The sequence below is a fragment of the Lissotriton vulgaris genome, unplaced genomic scaffold, assembly GCF_964263255.1.
Source record: "Lissotriton vulgaris unplaced genomic scaffold, aLisVul1.2 SCAFFOLD_2556, whole genome shotgun sequence".
Lineage (NCBI taxonomy): Eukaryota > Metazoa > Chordata > Amphibia > Caudata > Salamandridae > Lissotriton > Lissotriton vulgaris.
Genome location: NW_028242678.1, coordinates 165,166 through 184,199, shown reverse-complemented (window position 1 = coordinate 184,199; position 19,034 = coordinate 165,166). Strand labels below are relative to the sequence as shown.

Here is a 19,034-nt window from a genome sequence, read left to right as displayed (position 1 = left end):
TGGTGTAACTGCATAAATTCTGCATGTGTGAGAAGTCTACCCTCTGAGAAGAAGTCCCCCACTTGTGTTACCCCAGCCTCATGCCATGTACTCAGCCTACGTTCTGTGAGCGTTCCAGTACCCAAGGGGATGCCCAGAAGGGGTATTGTGGGTGCGTAAGCCTGTTGGCTGCCAATGTACCTGAGCGCTGCCCTCCATTGCTGTATTGCAAGCTTAAGCAGGGGGGGCCGAGGTTGCTATTTTCGCTTTGGGGAGCAACAGTCGGTGTATGTGACCTCCATTCCTATCCGCTTCTGACATGTTCAATTCGTGCAAGTTACGACCTGCCAGCTAGTAAGCCAGCCACTGAAGTTGGCAAGCTTATCCATATGCTATCATATCAGGTACTCCCAAACCTCCGCCGTCCGTTGGCAGTTGCAGTTTGGCTAGACTTATGCGTCTCCTGTCCGTACCCCAAACCAATTCCGTCAGCAGCGTGTGTAGATGTTTAAAGAAGGCCATGGGTACTAGTACAGGCACATTCGTGAAGCAGTATATCATTCTGGGCAGGACCACCATTTTCGAGATCGCTACCCTGCCTGCGACCGACAATGGTAAAGTGTTCCAAAATCGTACTTGTGGCTTTAGCGCATTAAGGGCCCTACCCAGGTTGCCCTCAAGTAAATCCCAAGCTTCTCTGTATATTTGTATACCCAAATATTTGAATGTTACTGGCGCTATTTTGAACTGGTAGGGTGCAAATTGTACGTGCGTGGTTATCATTGGCCTGTGAAAACTATACCCGTAGGATTTGGACGCGTTAATTGCAAGGCCCGATATCTCTCTGAACACCTCAAACACCTCCGATATCGGCTCTAGTGGGCTTGCTACGTCGCGAAGGAATAACAATATATCGTCTGCATATGCAGAGATGATATGGTGGGTAGTAAGTCGAGCGATCCCCATGGTAACAGCCTGGGTGCGGACTTTTATCAGCAGGGGCTCCAGGGCTAATATAAATAGGGCGACAACGGGCATCCCTGTCGCGTCCCCTTTGCAATGTCAAATTGGGCTGAGATGCATCTATTAGTCCTAACGCATGCTGTGGGTTTGTGGTATAGTAAAGCAATCCATTTTGTGTATGCTTGCGGGATGCCGAATTTGCCTAGTACAGCCTGTGAGAAGTTGGCCTGGTATGTGATGCTCACTAATTCTAGTGATCACCTTGTACCATGCCAAGCAACCCTTATGATGATTGGTTGTAAGTCAACCTTATAGACCAGCTATCCTAGTAGCGTGGACAAAGCAGTCTTAGGCTAAACTCTGTAAAGGCATGTGAAGCAACCTGTTTTACCATACACAATCCCCTTGAATACCAAATGAAAGGACACCACACAGATATATATTGAATATATATATATATATATTTATTTACTACAAAATCCCCTAGACTCTTTATGAGCACAGAAGCAAATGCGTTAAAACAAAACACAGTTTAAATATACAAAAGTTGCACAATATGGATGAGCCCTAGGGGCCACCTAAACCATATACTAAAATAGTGGTATAAGAACCACCCAGCTGAAAGGAAGTAGGCCTATGGCCTGGGGAATCGCTGGAGCTGTTCGGGACTAACAGTGATGAAGTCGGGAAAGGCCCGCGGGACTCGGGTGCAGTGCGGAAAGTGCACGCATATACCAATGTTAAGTCAATGGTGCGTAAAAGTTACAAAGTTAGTTATTAAGGAACCTTCCGAGTGACCTAGAAGAATGAAACTTTAGACACAGACACTAGAGGTGTGTACCAGTGTAGGAACACCGGCGTTGCTGAGTTACCTCACCCACAGGAAGCGGGTGCACAGGTGCGAAGTAGTGTCAGGTTTCGTCACGCAGGTCGATGGTGCTTGGAGCTGAAGATGCTGCAGACGGCTCGATGTGAAGAGTTCCGTTGGATCCAAGTGTGGATCTGAAGTGGTGAAGACCTGAAAGCAGAGGTGACAATGTTCAAAGTCACTAGCCAGTGACTACCGTGGAACCAGGATGGAAGCAGGCGATGTCGGGTGCAAACAGGCGATGAGGTGTAGCTTCTCTCTGCAGCCACGTGGACACGAAGAGGTCGAGGACGTCCAGGAGTCGATCACAAGCTGCCCCACGAAGGCTCTAGCTGATGGCGGTGTCGGCAACATGATCGGTGCAAACAGGCCTTGGCTAATGCAAGCCACACAGGAATCTGGAAAAGCTTATCACTCGGACCAGCTAGGTCAGAGCGGGTGCTCCTTTTTACAGGAGCGAGGGAAAGTCTGGAGCAACCAGACCCGCAGTGTAGATTGTAGGTTTCGTCGCCAAGATGGCCGCTGACCACGTGGCAAGTTGCCGGGATGGCGCGTCGAGTGGCACGATGCAAAGGGGCCCCACGCAGATCGTGGAGATGCTGGGGGGCTGATCTTAGATGCAAGGGCTGCTCGGTTGTGGGGCTTCTCAAACCCCAAAGCACAGCATCGAGGGTGCCTCGGGTGCTGCGCAGTCAGCTTCTCGGGGGTCTTTCGAGATGTCCGGTCCCACGTCTCTCGGTGCCTCCACGGGTCCCTTCTTTGCAGGGACTGTGGATCGGGCGGTGAGGAGTCTGGGTCTCGTCAGGCTCGGGCTCCGGCGGGAGGCAGCGGCAAAGCAGACGTCGAGTTGCTGGATGGTGCCTGTGTTCACAGGGTGGCCACTCCTAGGCCACAAGGGAGATGCTCTTCAGTCTTCTGTGCAGCAGAATGTCGAAGTCCAGTCGTCTTCTTAGTTTCAAGTTGATTCAGGATGATCTGAGGTGCTATGGCACTGCTCCCACTCTAATTCCCAATCTGAGGGGTGGATCACCTGCTAGGTCCCTCCTCTGGGTGGGACCAGGAAGAGGGGCGGTTATACCCCCTTTCCGTTGTCGAGCTCCTCGCCAGGCCTGGGTCTGGAAAGTCCCAGGACCGGTTTGGACTGGCTTATGCACGAGGACACCTTGTGTGCCCCGGGCATGTCTGATTCTATTCAGCCCTGTCCTACCCAATACACAAAATCCTGTCTGCGGTGGTGCTCGCACCTCCCAAGGCAGGAAACCCTTTGTCCAAGCCTCCCTTGCTGGAAGGACTCCCAGCAGCAGGAGGTCAGACTTGAGTTTAACTTTAACCGGGGTTCAGGTTATGTACATGTTGTGTCCCTCTAGAAGGGTGGAATGCTATCCCCGTCGACAGAACTGTCGAGGGGATAGTATTCCAAATCGTATGACACCTTACTCGACATGTTTTGATAAAGCCAAACCAAAGTTAGCATATAACCGCGAGGATTATAATGCACTTAAGAGTATATGGTATGGCAATATCCCGGAACAGCTAAGGGAGTTGTTCCCGACAGCTGCAGACAGGCTCAGCTCATGCTAGAGCACCATCTCACATACAACCAAGCACTCTGCCTCCAGGATTGTTTAGGCCTGCCATAGGAGTGACTTATAGGTTACCATGTGTCCAGTTAGGTTAGATATAGGTATACTACATCTAAGTAAGAGGTGGTTACACCAACTTACCCCAGCTGAGTGATCAGCCAGTTGTGTCAAATATGGAGGCCAGGCCAGGGGTGGCACAATACATGCTGCAGCCCCTGGTAGGCCTTGGCTACACCTATGCTCTGGGTACCTATGGTACACTGTTACAGGGGCCTATAAGGTGAACCAGTCCCAATTTTGTATGCACCTAAGGTACATGGAGTCCATTTTAAGGAGAGAGCAATTAGCTTGGGGCCCTGAATAGCAGGATCCCAGGCTAACTATGTCAAAAACCAGCTAAACACCAGGCAACATTTTTTGGGGGGTAACCATAGTCCGATATCCACCTTCCTACACGGCCAGCATATAATCCCATGTTAGGGAATCAAAGGCCTGCTTAAGGTCCAGTGATATACACCCTTCGTTATTCTCCCCTTCCTCCCCACGGGTCATTAGTTGGCTCAGTCTCCTCAGGTTCAATGCGGTGCTCCTGCCCGGTACAAATCCGCATTGGTCTGGGTGTATTAGGTCTGGAATATATTGTGACAGTCGAGTTGCCAATATTTTGCTAAATATTTCATAGTCCGTGTTTAGGAGCGACAGGGGTCTGTAATTCTCTAAATGTAGCGCTTCTCTCCCTGGCTTCAACAAGGATACTATCAGTGCCTGTAGCGTCGATTCTGGCAGTTCGCCACTTTCCATCGCCTCTTTGTAGAGCACAAGGAGGCGGGGGCCAGGACATCAATATAAGTCAAGTAGAATTCCGCCAGTAGCCCGTCCGATCCCGGTGCTTTGTTTCTCGGCAGTACTTTTATGGTCTGCCTAACTTCTGCCAGGACGATGGGCTTAGCGAGAACCTGTTGTTGTGCATCTGTCAGTTGTGGTATACAAATGTCAGCCAGGAAGGACTCAAGCTCCGGCTCTGAGAGCGATGCGTGCGGGCCATACAGGTCTGCGTAGTATTTCCGGAACGTATCATTTATATCTAACTGGGTCTGCACTCTATCTCCCTCCTGGTCATTCACCTCGGTTATAGGGGTACTGTCTGGAGCATTGCGTGTCATGCGCACCGGCTTTGTCAGCCAGCGTATGTACCCTATTCGTGTATTCCCTAAAATCTATTAACCTTAGCTCTTCCAAAAGTTCAGCATGCTGGATATGCGCCTCCTGCAACTGCGTGAGGTTACCGTCTGTGCCCGCTGCTTCACCCTCCAGCACCGCTAAGCTTCCCTCTACTGCCCTCAACATCTCCAGTACTAGGCGCTTCACTCCAACTTTAGTGCCCATTGCCACTCCGCGCAAAGTTGCCTTGAAGGCTTCCCACTCTTTTTGCCTGCTGCTGACAGTGTTTTCGTTCTCTATGAAGTATTTTGTGCATGTGTCTAGCAGTGAGGACTTGAACACTAGGCCCTCCAGTAGACCCGGCGATAGGCGCCACGTCGGGATGGGAGTGGGTATCCTCCCCCATTGTAATGACAATTCTACCGGATTATGGTCCGACAGTGTCTTACCCATGTGTAAAACTGAGGTGATCGCCCCTCGCAGTGCCCTGGAGCAAAATATGCGGTCGGTCCTGGTGTGTAACCTGTGCGGCGGGGAGTAAAATGTGTATTCCCTGTTGTTTGTATGTAGGACCCTCCATGCGTCATCTAGTTCCTATCCGCTTGCCAAGTGTGCCAGCACCTCAGCCTGTTTCTTACTATCGGTTGTATGCAGTGGTGGGTGTGACCTGTCTAGCGTAGTGTCCAGAACCGCGTTGCAGTTCCCTCCTATCACCCAATGTTGTCCTACCCAGTCCGATAGTACTCCCCTAATGTCATCAAAGAACCTCGCTTGCTCTGAATTGGGGGCGTATATACTGCCCAACACCATACTTATGCCATCCAGCGTTCCCCGTATGAACACATAACGCCCATTCTTGTCCACCCGCTTTTCCACTAGTGTAAACAGCACATTATTCCTGATCCAGACTGCCACCCCCCCTTGAGAATGCTGAGTATTCTGTGGCATACAGTTGACCCTTCCATTTGCGGGCTAGTTTATCTCCCTCCGCCCTATTCAGGTGTGTTTCTTGCAGATATGCTATCTGTGTTTGTCTCCTGTTCAGCTGCGCCCTTACCCTGTGCCTTTTGTGGACCGACCCTATACCTCTTACGTTCCAGGTGCAGAACTGGTAATGGTTGGGTAATGACATTACATGTATTCTCCTTGCTCTCGGACATTGCCCATGCTCCCCATTCATGTGTCAACAAAATGTATATTTTATGTGCCATACTTGTGCTCAACTCCCGAACCTTGTGGTCCCCACCCCACAACTGTGCGGGACCAAACTATAATACCCAACAGGGGTAGGAACTGAATGCAGTCATGCCTTCGCCTGGAGCGTGTGCTCAACCGCTCTTTCTCTGCGGGTAACAGTCAAACGTCCTCCGTAGTATTCCCCATTATCAACATTTGACCTGGTTCCCTTTCCCACCCTCCATACGATTTTCCAGTGCCACATATACATCACCACTCCGCTTCCGCTCCGCCCTCCTTCACATGTCCTCTGCCATCTGCGCCGTTATGCGCAGAGACCGGTGCAGACAAGCGTCCGTGTCTGATGCTACCGTGCTTGAGCTAGCTTGGCTGTTCGACACCATATCAATGTTCTTGTCGTGCTCTGCCAGTGCATTAGTCGTAAGCAACACCAATACGGCCGATTCCCCTCCTCTAGATGCCTGGTTTTGTCCGTCTTGTGCTGATCCTGCCTCCGGAGCTCTGTCCTGGGTCGAGGTGTTGCCCCCATGTGTGGATTGCTTCCGTTTCCACGCGTCCGCGGAATAGCCTCTCGATAGGGGCGTTGGTAGTGCCACTTCAATCCATTCAGACGCTTCCTCCGGGTCATCAAAAAATTAGACTTGCCATCGTGTATAATTTTTAGTCTTGCTGGGAAAAATAGCGCATATTTCATGTTACGCTCTCTGAGTATGTTTCACTCCCCAGAATGACGCCCTGGCTTTCTGTACTGCTTGTGTAAAGTCCGGGTAGATGGAGATCGTCTGGTTGTCCTATTTTAACGCCCCGGCTCTCTCTCGCTGTTTTCAGGATCGTGTCCCTGTCTTTGAAGTGTAGGAGGCGTGCTATCAACGGCCGTGGCGGCGCCCCTGGCCTCGGCAGTCTCGACAGCACTCTGTGCGCTCTTTCGACTCTATACATCTAAGTTAGTTCCGTAGGGTCCACTACTGTCTTCAGCCAATCTTCTACGAACCTGGTCGGGTTGGTCCCTTCGCTTCGCTCCGGCACGCCCAAAATGCGGATGTTGTTGCGGCGCGAGCGTCCCTCTGCATCGTCCACTCTGTCTCTCAATCCCTTGAGCTGCTTTTCCAATACCTCCAGGCGTGTGGAATGTTCCGTCTGCTGCGGTATGAGGTCGGTCAGGGCTAACTTGTTCTCCGCAACTTTTCAGCCAATTTCTTATGGTCATCTTTCAATAGGGAGAGGCCCGTCGACATCGTGTCGATTCTAGCTTCAAGCGCCACCCTAGAGGCATTTATTTCCGTTAGGATAAGATCCAGCTCCGCATCCTGCGCACTCATCCCAGTTGGTGGGATTATATCGTCGTTTGTGGACGCTATCTGGTCATCAGATCCAGAGGAACGCGCCGCCCCATTGGTGACCGGGTCCGGCTGTCGGAGTCTATTTCGTCCCATTGTGACCTTCAGTTTTCCACCTCGCGGGCTGCCTCTGGGTGCCGACCACCTTCCTTTCCGGGGGTAACTGTCTATTTTTTAGGGCAGTCGTGCTTCTACTAGGGGCCTGTTACGCTGTGGGTGTGCTCAAGTGGTGTGTAATCAGTGCAACTCTGGGCCGTAGCGTGCCTCTGCAGTCTGTTTTCTATAATTGGCGTACCTTCCTCCATTAGGGATCTTCCTCACCGCTTGTATCCGCAACCGGCTTCCACTTTAACTTGGGGTGTCGGCAGCGTTGCACACCTCGGACGCCTCAATACCTCTGCGCTGCGCTTGTCTTCGGCGCTGTCAGCCTGTGGCCACCGCCTCTGCCAGACCCAGGGTCCCGTCCTTGCTCCTCTCGGTAGGGGGTCTCCTCTCCACCCGGGTGTGGGCAACCTTCCCCACCTCTCCCTGGGCCGTTGGGCCAGTATAGTCCTTCACGGGGTCGCCCCCTGTTGGGTCCTGTGCACAGCGTTGTATATTGGCAGCATCAACTCTTTCTTCCGTCCCCGGGGCTGGGCCGGTCTTCCCCCTCTACGTCATCTTGTGCAGGATCTGCCCATCGTGCCTCTCCCCCCGACTCCCGACTAACCTTGCGTCGGTTTCTCTGACCCCCGCAGGCCTCTGGTGTGGGGTCCGCCAATCTGTGGGGGCACTGGGGTTGGGCCGGCACCGCCGATCACTGCCAACAGCCCCGTTCGCGCCTCTCAATGGCCGGCTCTGGGGCACCCTCTCACTCGCCGTTTGTGTGCTGAGGCTCCGCTTTTGTCTCTGTGAGGGTCGGCCGCTTAGTGCTTCCACTTCTTGGCCCGTACTCGCAGCAGGAGAAGCGCCAGGGTGTGGACGGTGTTCCAGTGCCCACAGTGTACGGCCTCACTCCCTTTCACTCGCTGTCGGGCGGCCACTTCCGGTCCGGCTCGGCGATACTGTGGGTCGCGGCTTCCAACTGCTCTCCAGGTCTCACCGCGACTCCCGATTTAAACCGCCTTTGTCTCCTTGAGGGTCGGCCGCTTAGTGCTTCCACATTTTGGCCCGTTCACGCAGCAGAAGCGCCAGGGAGTGGGCAGTGTTCCAGTGCCGGTTTCTGGTATTTACCCCTCAGCGTGCGGCCGCGCTCCCTCTCACTCGCCCCCGGGCGGCCACTTCCGGTCCGGCTCAGCGATACTGTGGGTCGCAGCTTTGCCCTGCTCTCCAGGCCTCACCGCGTCTTCGATTTAAACCGTCCATCAGGATGTCCCGGTTGCACCTACGGCTCTCCCGCTCAGCTACCGGCCTTGTTGCGTCTCGGGTGTACTGAAGGTAGAGTTTTAAGCCAGAATCAGGATAATTGACAGTATTTTAGGGGTTTCTCGGACGGAGCTCACTCAGCCCACGTCTGGCATGCTCGGCCGCTAGCCACGCCCCCCTCAAGCAGCACAAGCTAACCTTAATAAACTATCCTTTCTAAAGTTACTTTTCCAGAAAGTTCACAAAAATCTACTTTCACTATTAAATACGATTTTTAAACTAACAAAATAATGAATAATTGTTCTAGTATTTTCCCAGGTGGAAACGTGAAATAAAGATTTTAGTCACAGCTGGGCCTGTTCATGGAAAGTCTAACTCACACAGTTAAAATAGATTTTGTGTATTATTCACAGTGAAGGTCGGCGCCTTTTTCTAATATCTAGGTACAAACTTTTACACATATTGAACTTCTTCCCCATGGGCTTGCGGGGCACACTTTAGGGGCGACTTAGTGTATATATTTTATTACTTTGTGACATTTAATTTTGGAACCGATTTGGTTTGTTTAATAGGTATAGGGTTCAGAAGAGATGCAATCCGACTGATTTCTAACATGCAGTTTTTTTTATGTTACTTGTGCATTGGTAAGATTCTTAAAGGTAGCTCTTGGCTAATGGTACTGTATGATTTTATCTTTTTAATGTGTTCTGCATGTTTTTATGTGATTTATATATATGCCATTATATAGACCTCGGTAAAAAGAAACTTTTTTTTTTCTACTACTAATAGTGTATATAAAATGTAGGTCTTGCTTCACTGCAAAGGCACTTTTCTGGCCATGTGTCTCTTAAGTGCTTTTAAATTGTAGACCAGTCAAAGCACAGTGGTGCTCCTGACAGCCATATGTTTTTTTCCTTTATGTGAGTTGAGTAAATACACACTGAAGCCCGCATACGGCATTTAACTACCATGCCATTGGTGCATTTTTTCTGCCATCTACCTTGGACTTATAGGAAAGTTAAATTGGCCCATTAGCCGAATCCGTGTTAATGCATGTATTGGGGGTATCCATAGGCACTATTACCACTGTTTAGCAGTAGTATCACGCTCAGTTTCGAAGCGAGGAAAAGAAGACTAGAGAAAATTGGGTACTGCGACAGAAATAGTTTTTTCTTGCATTCATCACTATGTGTATGGGGATTATCCCCAGCATTGCATGCTCCACTTCATCCAACATTTTATAACTTTTTTCTGTCATTCTAATGGCTTAACTGGAACTTTGTGATTGTTAGGAATCAGGGCATATATTACAATGTTTCGTGTGCAAGGGGCTCGTCTTTGTCATATATATGATGTTATTTTTACTAAGGAGTAGTTTTATTGCCTCTCAAAGCACCAAAAAGCACATATTGCTCTGACCCATAAAGATTTTCTCGGTAGCCTTACTTTTACTTTTCATTTAATTTAAAATCTGCCTATTCACAAAAGGAGGACAATAACCTGGTTCCCAATTTTAATGTTATTGTGTTTTACAATTTGGACCTCTGAGCCACAACGGAAATGATGTGTTCACCAACCCATGTTCTGAATCTCGTCTACAGTGACATATGAGGTACAACTAAATTAACTTCCTAGCAATAACGTAAACAGTGTTCCTTTATTGCCATGTGCCTCCTAGATTCCATATAAGGTTTAAAATATTAAAGAAAGAAAAATTATAAATAAAGGGGGAGGAGCGGCAGAATAAAGCGTGCAAACGTTTCCCTGCATGTGTCACCATGTTTTTGGTCAGTCTGTAAAGTAATAATCATCGGTTACAGGTGTATGTTTGAGCTTTTTAGGTCGAGCCATTGGCAGTACATGCACTGCTCTGCATGCCATGCTGTATTGGAGTATGAAATAGAAGTCCCGCCCTCTCTCCCCCCATATTTGTTATTCGCTTGTGTCATCGTCCTTCATGAATGCTGGCTTCTGATTCGTTAATAGGCTTGTTGGTCCCTCCTTAGTACCGCCTTGACTTAATTCATAACCTCCCATGAGAACTGACCCTTTAACTTCGGTTGTTACACAGTGAGTCTTTTTTAGTCTGTAAGCACTATTTTCTTTAAGTAGTTTGTCCTAATGCAGGCACTACATGCTTTCCTGCAACATTCAGAACGTCATGCGCGCTTTCATTTTTTAAGCAGCCCGGAGCAATGGTGGCCGCTTCTTTGCATAGGTCTTGCATTTACAAGTGTTTGAGCTATTGGCAATGTACATGACAATTCGTTTATTAAGGCATTGTCATTTAACAATGCCAATAGCTTAAACTCTAGCAATTCCGAGACCTATTGCATTGCTAATGCTTGTTATCTGTCTGTACCTAATTAAAATGGTCAAACGTTCCAAAGTCTCTCTAAAGCCTTGAACCACTGTAGGCGTCATTGATGCGTACCACAGATGGATATAAGCTTAAGTTTGAATTTAGGACGAGTGGATCTGAGGTATTTGGCTATGACTAACTCTGATCTGTGTATTTTCTATAAAACCTGACCAAAAACCTGTTTATATTCAACTTTTTTCATTCGAGTTGCAGGTCGTTAATTTCAAACCGGTTGTACATTTCTTTGTGTTTGCTGTAGTTGATTTTATAACTGAATGCTGATACAAAGATGACCTTGTGGGACAAAAATAGGAAATCTGTTTTGATTAAAATGTCTGATGGTTGCTTCTATTAAAATAAAATCACTCGCCTTCCTTGTGTTATTTGCAAAATAATTAGTTGTATGTATTCTGAAGGTGGAATTTGGAATTCAAAGGTCGAAAGCTGATTGAAATATTTGATATGCTTTGATGCAGATTCTAAACAGTCTTTTTTTAATTGAACACAGCAAGAAGCAGCTGATGAGGATGGCGGAGAGCAAGAGCATAACGAAAATCAAGAAGACACACTGTATCAAAAAGAAACTGTGCACCAAATAACTAGTGTAAGTCTGACATTTGCGCATGTTACTTTAGGCAAAGTGTCACTGCGAGCAACCGCTGACAGTTCATTATAGCCTGATTCACTGCGGGGAGCTTGATTTGCTGCAGAATGAATATGACACAATTGGGTCAGAACAGTAAATGCCCCATGAGACAGCTTGCTTCGATACAAGTGCACGTCAGGAGCATGGCAGGGCACATATCAGTCTAGTTCAAGGGCATATATACAGAGTATTGCACACACACTGGGAGAAGAAAGAGTTCCTTTTTAAGAAAAGGAAGGGATGCAACATGCTCGTGCCACACACTAACTCATGATTTTTCAAGACAAAAGTAAGATAGAAGCTTAGCCAGCCATGACTAGACCTACTTGCACATGAGCAATACCTTTGCCTTGGATTTTTTACGCATTTTTGTGAAATTCTGGTCTCCACCATTGTGTGAAATAACCAAACACACCAACAACAAATAACAGTAGGTCAAAAGAAAAATAATATATCTCTCAAGTATGTATCCGTGTCTGGACCAAGGCGAGAACTAGCCAGTGGAACATCAACCAAAAAGTATGAGTTCCCATCAGTCAACTCACAAGACCGCCCTTCATCACTTGGGGACCGTCACGTTTAGTAGATGGAGTATCCACAATAGATCGGCAGGTTTTAGAAGCCTAATCTATATTAAACGTGTCAGCAGGACAGCGTGTCTTGTGGAAAACTGAGTAGCAGTGCATAAAAAGAAGAAAGAGTGAGTGAATCAGTGAATAGTAAAGCAAAAAAGTTTAAGATTGGGTAGTGATAGGGGAAAAAAACATTTATTCTGTACCCCTTCAGTCCCAAAGTATAAAAAACAGTGCAATAGTAGTGTAACAAAATAACTACTAGGAAGTATCTTAGGTCGACATGTTTCTGCAGACTACTGGAGCCAGGTGGTCTCCCGCTGCTTCTTCAGGACCATTATGTGCTACTGCTAATAAAAAAAGAGTAAGTATCACCTTATACGTGACCAGTTACCATCTTCCTGGCTTCATAGGACAATCACCCGGCATGGAAATCAGATACATACAAGAGAAAAGAAAAGCACAAACAGGGCACTATTAGTATGTGCTTGAATTGCAACAGTAGATGCAAAACCCTTTGCTGACTAATGTATTAATAGCCAACAAAAGACAGTAATAACTTGTCATCGCACTAGTCTGCTCACTCACCTTTGTGGCAGGAAGGAATAGCCCCACCTCACCTGGCTTCAACTCAGGTACATGGAGCACCGCTCTAGCGGAGGGAATAAACATGTATTTACATTCTGAAAACACAAAACTATGTAACAATAGTGCTCAATTGAAATGCTACGACCCACTGGTCGATACAGAGTAGTCTCCCCAGGTGTCTATATTTGGCCAAATAACTATCTAGGTTTTCTGCTTAATGTGACATGACCGTTTGAGGAAGCAGTGTTACCACAGTGTAGATTGAAAACATTAGTAACCACATACACTGACAAACCATGGTGAAGCATAGGTCAATAATGTACAGCTTTTACCAATATGTTCAGAAGACAGCGCTACCGTCGTTCTAATACTGCCAGAATCACAGCCTTCGCAGTTACGTTCGAAATGCCGAGTTGCTGAGGCATGTAGACACCGTCGCCTCAAGCCCTTGGGCCCAGCGTACTGGTCAAGATGCCAAACCAATAAATCATCTCAACGAAAATGCCAGAGGACTTTTAAGCAAAGCGCGGTAATCACTTTCGTTACTTCCATATACTCGCAACACCTATGCTGAATCTGTTTTGCACGCTTGTTAAGCAAAGTCGCTAAGCGCTGCGCACTGACCTCTCCGTCGATACCCCGGGCTTCCCTCTGGGTTGTCTTTTGGGGAGGTACCGGCGCTGCAGAAAACCCTCGGTTTAGTCCGTTCCAGCGTCGGCGTCGCCCTGGCGAGTGACGTCATCAGGGCGTGCCGCGCTGTAAACCATGGGAAATGTAGTCTGACATTCGGTCCGTAGTTCGTACAGGGCATCGTGAGAGCGAGAGTACCGTACTATGAAGCAAGTAGTTTGACATACGATATATTCTTCATAAGAAGCCCAATGACAACGATGGTAAACAGACAATGTCTTTAATTCATGACTCCATATTTGTTGGAGGCGAGGAAATCACAGTCATGACATTTCAGCTGTTCATTGCTCGCCAGTATATTTTCAATCTTTTTCTTGCCATAGCTTGAATGACAACCACAACCTATGCGCTTAAAGGAACTTAAAATTAGAAAAAGGTGTCAAACAGGCTTCAGATGGTAATCAGAGGGTGGCTTTTGTATATGTTATCTGATAATTCTTAAATGCAAAAAGAAAACAAGCATTGGCATAGCAAATAGTTCTCGCTTAGGGGACCTTATAAGTATTTAGTTATGCAGCACAATATCCTTGGTGAAATAACATCAAATGTTGCATAGCTAAAAACTTATACGGTCCCAAAGGCGAGACCTATTGGCTATGCTAATGCTTGTTTTTAGAGGCCTGGCATGCAGTTTTAAATGTACGCTGGTAAGAAAGGTGCCAATCCGAGGGGCAAGGTCTAGAGAGAAATAAGATAGGAAGAGAGGTGAGTTATAATGAGATAGCACAAATAGAAAGGTGAAGCACAGAATGACAGGTCAAGTAAACAAAGTAGTGAGGCAGGTAGAGACGGTGGGATAAAAATAGAAAGATATGAGAAGTAGAGAGAAAAGAGGTGCAGATGAGTTAGAGAGATGAGGCTAATACAGAGGAAGTGCGAGGGAGAAGTAGAGAATGGTGAAATTACAAGAGAGACAGAGGTAAGACAGATGTATTAAACGAGCGAGATATTGGAAGCAGAGAGAGTGAACGGAAACAGTGAAGGAGCTAGAAAGAGAGATGAAAGCAAAGGGAGTGATAGATTGAGACAAAGAGGTAGGGAGAGCATGGTAGAGAGAAAGAAATAAAATAATGGGAAAGGCGAGGGAAACAGGACATCAATAAAAAGAGACATAGAAGGCCAATAGGTGATGTCAATTGAGAGTCTAGATTGTGTATGAGAGGTGGGGAAGAGAGAGATGATGTAGTGAGTTGTGAGGCAGAGAGAGAAAAGTGAGGTAGAAAGAGGCATGCGAGAGGTAGAGAAAGGTATGGTATAGATGGCAAAAATGATAGAAAGGGTAAGATAAAGAGCGATGAAATTAAGAGGGAGGGGAAGTGAATGGAAGAGAAGAGAAATGAATGGGGATGAGATGCAAACAGAGCAGCAAGATGCAGAAAGAAGAGAAAGTAGAGAGAGAGAGAGAGAGAGAGAGAGAGAGAGAGAGGGAGGCACTTTAGGGGAAGAGCGGGACAGAGAGCTGACCGAGAGCTAGAGATCTAGAGGTAGGATCGGAGAGAGGTGGCAAGTTGAGGTCATGAGAGGTAAGTGCTGTGGGGCACTGAGGTTTTTTGAAAGGTGTGACATACAGAGAGAGAACACAAGGCCTGGAGAAAGTGTCCACACTGAACTAGAGGTTGGTGATCAACCTAAATATATTTATTAAAATAAAGCATTAAGAGAGTGCACTTTTACGGATTTCAGAGTGTGCACCATCTTGCATTGAAGATGACAAAAGAAGCCATTTTGGCCCAAAAAACACATCCAGCATGCAACATTTAGAATAATGGAGCAGATTAAGAAATGTGCTTAGGCAGAGGATGAAAAGTACACTACTAATAGGGTGGCTACCGCACTGTGGGTCACAACAGACACTACCTCCAGTCCTGAACTATTCGCCTACAAACAACTGCATTTTAGGTGTGTTAGTGTAATTAGGTCAGTGGAAGATTAACAAGACTACAATAGCCATAATACATTAGGCTATCACACAAAAGTCCAGGAGTGGAAATAGTGTTTCTGGAGGGAGGTGGTCACCGTACATTACACTCACTTTTACCAGCTGCTCTTAGCAAGTGGGCATTAAAGTGTGTGGCTAAATCAGGGTGCAGGCTGGGCTCTGGGTACTTGATAGAGTTTCAGGAGTGAGGACAGGCTTTCCTGTGGCTGATATGACTGGTTCCATGTTCCACTTAGTGGATGATCCAATGCCCGATTAACCTCACTCAATTATCGCATTCTGCCACTCAACCATGCCCACGGATTTAGAACAAACAGCTGTGCAGCAAACAGATGTGCTCAATAATTAAGGTATAGTGTGCACAACTTGCCAATTAAAACCAGCACCATACTGTACCTTATTAATAATTTACAATGCATTGTCAAACAGAAAATGTAGAAGGATCTAAACGACAGCCAAAAAACGTAGCTGCCAAAGTATTAAGTGTTTATGTCTAATTTACAAACTACGTCCTGATACAAATTGAATCTGAGAGAAGACAGAATGTTAAGTATCCCCTAAAATAGGAGCCTGGAGAATTATCAAAATGCAAACACTTATATCGCAAAACACATGCCCACTAAGAGGTTCGAACTTACAACCTTTAGATTATTAGACCGAAGCTCTGCCTTTTAGGCTAGGAAGGTTCAATGAAGAATTGAAATACAAGTTTTTCAGTCGGAGTGCCATGTATTCAAGTTCCCTTCTTCAGTGAGAATACAGCACACAAAAACTTGACTTGATGTGCTGCAACAGTTTTCTGAATAAAAACGTTTGCGCCGATTCATGGTGCTAGCTGAGGCAGTAGAACACTTGATGAGCTCTTTGAAAATGATGACATGTCCTTCCTCCGCTAGGTCTGTTAATTCTGTCCGGTCTTATAACCTTGTGCCTGGGGAATAGGTGTGGTAATGTCGATAGAATCAGCCAGGTTTCTGTGAGGAAGAGCAGTTTCAATGTGTGGTAGTGCAGCAGGTCCCATATTTCAGTAGCGTGTTTATTGAGGGAGGTGTTGTTGAGGAGAAGGCAAACAGGGATGGGTGGGGAGAGGTGTGTAGGGGTGCGTGGCCGAGGGAGAGGTGAGTGTTGTGTGCGTTGCATGTTAGGGTGGTGTGAAGGTGTGGGAAGGTGCAGGAAAAGTGTCAGGTGGAACAGGGAAAGGCACCTTCGCAGTCGACCACCGAGGCGTAGCAGCAGCACTGGAATGTGCATTCAAGGTTCAGGGTGAGGAGAGGGAAGCAGAGACGTAGCAGTGATAGGAGTGAAAGCAAGGGGTCTGGCGCTAGGCACGGGAGGGGCATATACGGGCTGTGCATCCAGGCTGCAGGGGACATGAATTAGGAGCGGGGGTCTCTGGGGCAATGGGTTGGGCTAAGTAACTGGCGGAAACCGAGAAGGGAGTGCGGCGTGGGAGAGGAAGCAGGGAGGGTCGCAAATTCAGGAAAACGACAGGAAGAAGAGCAAAAGAGTGAGCAAAAGGAAGAAGAGGAGTTAAGAGAGCAATTGAGTTCGAAACTCGAAGAGAAGAGCTGAGACTAAAAGAAGCAGCCAGGATTGATTAAAAAGGGGAGAGAAAAATGTTAAAGAATGAAAGGCAAAAGCACAGAAGATCAGCAAAGAATGAATGAGAAAGAGTGGCAGAGGCCCAGCAGATCGGCACAGAATCAGTTTAAAAGTTCAAAAAGCAACAAAGAAAGATTGCGGAGTAATGAAAAAAGCACATAAAAGTGGCAGAAAGAGAATGAGAAACGCACAGAAAAGCAGCAAAGAAGGAATAAGAAGGAAGGAGTAATGCACAGTGAAGTAGCAAAGAAAGACTGAGAAATGCACATAAAAGTGACAAGTAATGAAAGAATGAGCGATGCACAGAAAACAGCCAGGAAAGGGCGAGAAGTGTTCAAGCACGTGCCTGTGCACATGCACTCAAGCTATAGGCCGGCCATTGCAGCATCTTATAGCACTTTTTTTTAAGCTCTTACTAAAAGTCGAGCAATAGCACATGCGCTGCTCTAGGCTCGACCTAAAAACAACCATTGAAGCAGGGAGCATTTTTCTCTTCTCTTGGTTCAATGCGAGATTCACGGATTCCGTTTGAAGATCTGTTCAATCAGATTGGCTTTTAGGAGTTGAGAATTTTTGTTTCGGTTGGTTTTCCTTGTGTCTTTGTTCATCTTTTTCCCCCCTCAATGTTTCTTTCACTGGATGCTCATGTTTCTTGGAGTTAAATTAATATTTAAGTAGTTGCCGTATCCTAGCAACTTGACTAAAAAGAAAATAATAATAAATAGCACAATATGTCAGCATGATTTCTTTAGAGCAAACTTGTTAATTTTTATTTTATTTAACTTTTTCGTGCCTTTGATTTTCTGCAGCTTGAAAACGGTACTTCTGTGCCAAGTATGGCCAACGAGGGTGAGGAATTTCCCCCTGAGAAGCAGCTCAGCAGTGAAAGTCCAGTGAAATCTGAACGCGAGGCACTACTCGTTGGTAGGTTTGAGAATGATTGTGGACAGCGCAGAGTAGTAAACTTTTAAAGTGAAGGGGCAATGCCAGCATTTTAAGGTGAATGGACATCTAGTGGCAGTTCGGCTGCCCCTGTGCTGAAGTATGCACGTGCGTGCATACTCATATCCCCCACCCATACACATACATACTCATACTGACCCATTCATAAGCTCACACCAATGCATTGTCACAAATCCTGACACCCACACGTCCACGCCCATTAAACATTCAGTGCCCCACGTTATCCAGTGGGCCACACGGGTGGTAAGTACTTCATTCCATACAAAAGGTGCACCCCTGCCAAGGCCCCTTGGTGCCTTTCGATCCTTTTGCTGGGCCCATTGGGCACTGACCTGTATATTGCATGTGAATCACGCATTTTGTTGCACTGTCTTTCAATAAAAAGATTTAAACCCAAAAGGTGCACCAGCACGTTGCGGGAGGAGAGAGCAGAGGCCCTTGGAAAAATGACAGCCTAGGAGGAGGGAATTTAGCTGAATATAGCAGGCTAGGACAGTAGAGATCTGTTGGGCCCAGCAGCGTCTATGGTGCTTGAGTGCTAGCGGAAGACAGGGGTGAGGGAACAGGCCGGCTCTGGCCTCAAATTCAATAGGAGGCACTTCCAGAGAAGACTGGGACCCTACTCAGGCAGCAGTGGCAGTGATATACTCTCAGTTCCAGGGAAATCCCACCACCTCCTCCCATTAGCTACACTTGTGAATTATTAGTTAATGTTAGAAGGCTCTTTCCCATCTCGTCACAGGGTGGTTTGTGACACTTTCTGGTCCTGACCTACTCTGTGACAAGTTGGGTAAGGGTGTTGCGGGGCTTCCCTAACTTGCTTCACTAAAGGAGCCCTGAGCTTTGCCAGGCTGATGTCAGATAACTCAAGCTGTGAAATCTTCACGTCCAGCACACCTTTGGCTGGGTTGGGTAGTGTATATATATCCGCGAGGGAAGAATCTAGCTGCGTCTAGCTGCGTGCTTGACCTGGACAGTAATGTTATTTATTGTAGGGTGCTTGTAATGCACATTATAACTCGTGTCGAGTTCCTAGGCACAGTATCAACAGGTTCCTACATCAATTCCTGACAGTGGCCATCTATTGAACAAAAAGCTACGTTTTAAGTAGCCTGCTAAAATTCAGAAGCCTTGCTTCTGCCTCCATGGCAAGCAGTAGAGAATTCCAGAATTGTGGTCAAAGGGTCTGCTGCATAATACTTTTAGTTTGTATTTTGTAAATTAGATTTTGTTAGCAGAT

General features: G+C 47.0%; 1 protein-coding gene across 1 annotated transcript in view; it reads left to right on the top strand.

Annotated features, from left to right (window-relative positions):
• LOC147668870 (ecto-NOX disulfide-thiol exchanger 2-like) overlaps positions 1 to 19,034 on the top strand; it is a 140,930-nt gene that overhangs the window by 94,359 nt on the left and 27,537 nt on the right. Inside the window, exons 4-5 of the mRNA XM_086948384.1 lie at positions 11,303 to 11,398; positions 17,641 to 17,755. Coding sequence (XP_086804510.1) covers positions 11,303 to 11,398; positions 17,641 to 17,755 — 211 coding nt within the window. The remainder of the gene's footprint in view (positions 1 to 11,302; positions 11,399 to 17,640; positions 17,756 to 19,034) is intronic.